This window comes from Hippocampus guttulatus, chromosome 8 (assembly GCF_054856545.1).
Source record: "Hippocampus guttulatus isolate MCC_2025c chromosome 8, RoL_Hgut_1.0, whole genome shotgun sequence".
In the NCBI taxonomy this organism is placed as follows: domain Eukaryota; kingdom Metazoa; phylum Chordata; class Actinopteri; order Syngnathiformes; family Syngnathidae; genus Hippocampus; species Hippocampus guttulatus.
The window spans coordinates 14,978,552-14,981,156 of NC_141268.1; the positions used below are offsets into that span (position 1 = coordinate 14,978,552).

At 40.6% G+C, this 2,605-nt stretch overlaps 1 protein-coding gene across 1 annotated transcript in view; it reads right to left on the reverse strand.

Annotated features, from left to right (window-relative positions):
• LOC147201363 (guanine nucleotide-binding protein G(i) subunit alpha-2-like) overlaps positions 1–1,018 on the reverse strand; it is a 39,263-nt gene extending 38,245 nt beyond the window's left edge. The window contains exon 1 of the mRNA XM_086117079.1: positions 284–1,018. Within this exon, the coding sequence (XP_085973205.1) occupies positions 284–401 (118 nt within the window). The 5' untranslated portion in view covers positions 402–1,018. The remainder of the gene's footprint in view (positions 1–283) is intronic.
• Between the last annotated feature and the right edge of the window lie 1,587 nt (positions 1,019–2,605).

Sequence of the window (2,605 nt, forward strand, 5' to 3'; positions counted from 1 at the left end):
CTTTTGACTAATTTTCGCCTTTGTGAGTTAGCCCGTGAGATGATGCAAGGCCACACAGGGTGTATGCAGTGTCAATGGCAGGCCATAAAGGGCAAGTGTCAGGGGTCATCTTATTGTTAAGCACACAAAAAGCTCTGCTGTCCATTGGTGAGACGTTTAAGGGTATGAATGAAAGCAGTAAATCCAGCCAATAGCACTCATTGGCATGCACAATTCAACTTTCTGTTGCACAATTGCTGTGCTTTGAATGAAGAGGAGGTGGGAGGCAGGGGGGACTACTCACCCAGCAGCAGCAGTTTCACCTCTCTGGCCGCCTTCTCTCCATCTTCTCGCAGGCTCTTGTCGATCATTTTGGACTTTTCGGCCGCGGCTTTATCCTCCTGGCTCACGGTGCAACCCATGGTTCCGAGTGCTCGCTTCAGGGCTGCTGCTTTAGTGGTAAAAATCACCTGGGGGAAAAACGAGGCTCGAAGCCTTTGTTTAGAAGGAGGGAAAAAATCTAAAGTTGAGTAAAACGACTTCCCCTTTTTTTTGGTCGGGACGGTTCACCAAATCCCTTTGGCCGTCAAATCGAGCGACTTGCCCGGTCACAAAAGCAGCATGAGCGCCTCTTTTTTTGGGGGGGACAGAGGCAGCCCAAAAAAACTTTGTTTTCCTACAGGCAGGCCTCTTTGTTTGGTTTGAACAAATTCTACACTTCATTCAACGCATGATAAACTCACGAGAAATGACTCCGGAAGTTCCGTAGAAAGAAAAAAAAAGTATTCCAGCTGTACTCAAAAGCGATCAATCAAAAGAGAGTCGACAAGGACGTTCACACCGGACGGTGGTTGTTTTTAGATGAATCTTTCCCCTACTGCCTTTGCAACATCACGCATTCTTTCTACGCGGCGGAGATTTGTCACGTTTGAAGCCACACCCGGGGCCGCGGTTAAGTTCCTCCACGACACACACAAGCGGCGTCAGGCTGTAGTCACCGTCCGACAAGTAATGTGTAGTTTGTTAACGAAACGGCCACTAGTGCCGGCTCTTTGAAATGAACGAAGGGAGCCAGCTCCTGATTGGGAGCCGAGAGAAGGGGGAGGGGTGACAGTTAACGACAGCAAAAAAATCGGGATATGAGCGGAAAGAAGAATTTTGACGCAGATCAATCCCCAAAGAGGGAGACACACAAGAGAGAGGGGCCACGCGAATACACAAGTAAGGAGTAGTTGAGAAAATAAAAAATAAAAGATCAAATAAAAACACATTTTAACTTTGTTTGTACAACAGGTTCAAATCGCAAAGTGGTAGAATGCAGTTTTAAAATCCCCAAAGCTGCAATTAAAAACGAAGATGCTTAAATCCAGACTTCGAGAGCCCTGACTATCTTTTGTGTTTATTCAAAATAACACATCTGCGTTTACTGTGGATGCAATGGCCAAAGAAATAAAGGAAATTTATTATAATAAAACGCTGCATTGTTTTACATTGTAGTAAAAAAAATTAAACAAAAAAAAAGAAAATCTCTTTATTGAAGAGATGGCTCTTTTTAGTGAGTTAGGCCAAAAGAGCCGGTTTGCTAAAAAAAAAAGGTCGTCCCCCAAATAAAAGAAACAGAGCGCCCGCCCCTGCAGTGCTTCATGGGAAATGTAGTCAAACTGACTTAACTACAGGACCACAAATATTAAAGCGCATACAGTATTACTATTTGTACTTAACAGTTTTTTTTTGGTGGCTTTGTACCATGTGTTTGGGTTCAACAGTTACATTTGATTTTTAAAACAAATAGATGATGAGGTTAACATTTTAGAGCGTATCTCACATATTCGATAGTAAAATACAAATTCTCATTTTAAATAGCATAATTTGCATGCATGTGTTTTTGTCGTTGTTTATTGTTATTTTTTTAGTTCAAATGTCCGGTATTATTTATTCATCAATTAATTCCCGATCATTTAAGATTCGCGAGTGTACTCAAACCTGTGCCAGAGTAAATTGGGAGCAATCATTTACGACAGCCCACACTTGTTCTCTTCTATATCTTTTCTATAATTCTTGCTTGAGTTTCAGCGAAAGAACGTGTACACAATCCAACAAGGACACACGTAACTATAACTTTAATTAGCAATCCAGTCTTAATGTTATATTTAGTCCTATATGTTTTTATCTTCCAATACAACATCCTGAATGTTAAACATGATGGTACAACGATAAAGAGACAGCAACATCTTTCGGGATTTTCAAACTTGGATACAGCGCCATCTAGTGAACATTGTGCTCATCTTTAAATTTGCGGTACAGTACTGTACAACAAATGCATACAATACAGGATATGAATGCGAATATTTTCATATCCTGCTACGTGAATAAATGAATTACCATGACGTGACGATGCAAGCTATTGTAAACTGTAAGCTAAAAAAATATTATGTTGCTACTTTTTCTGCAGCAGTACATGTGCGTTTACAGATGAGATTTGCATTTTAAATCAATCATTTCTAATTGTAAAATGGATGGATGAATAATTCTGAGTGTCAATAATCTGGGCCTTATTAATGCCATATGTCCAAAACCTCCCCGAAAGTAACATGTGACACAAATAAGTAGCATCGTCATCACCAAC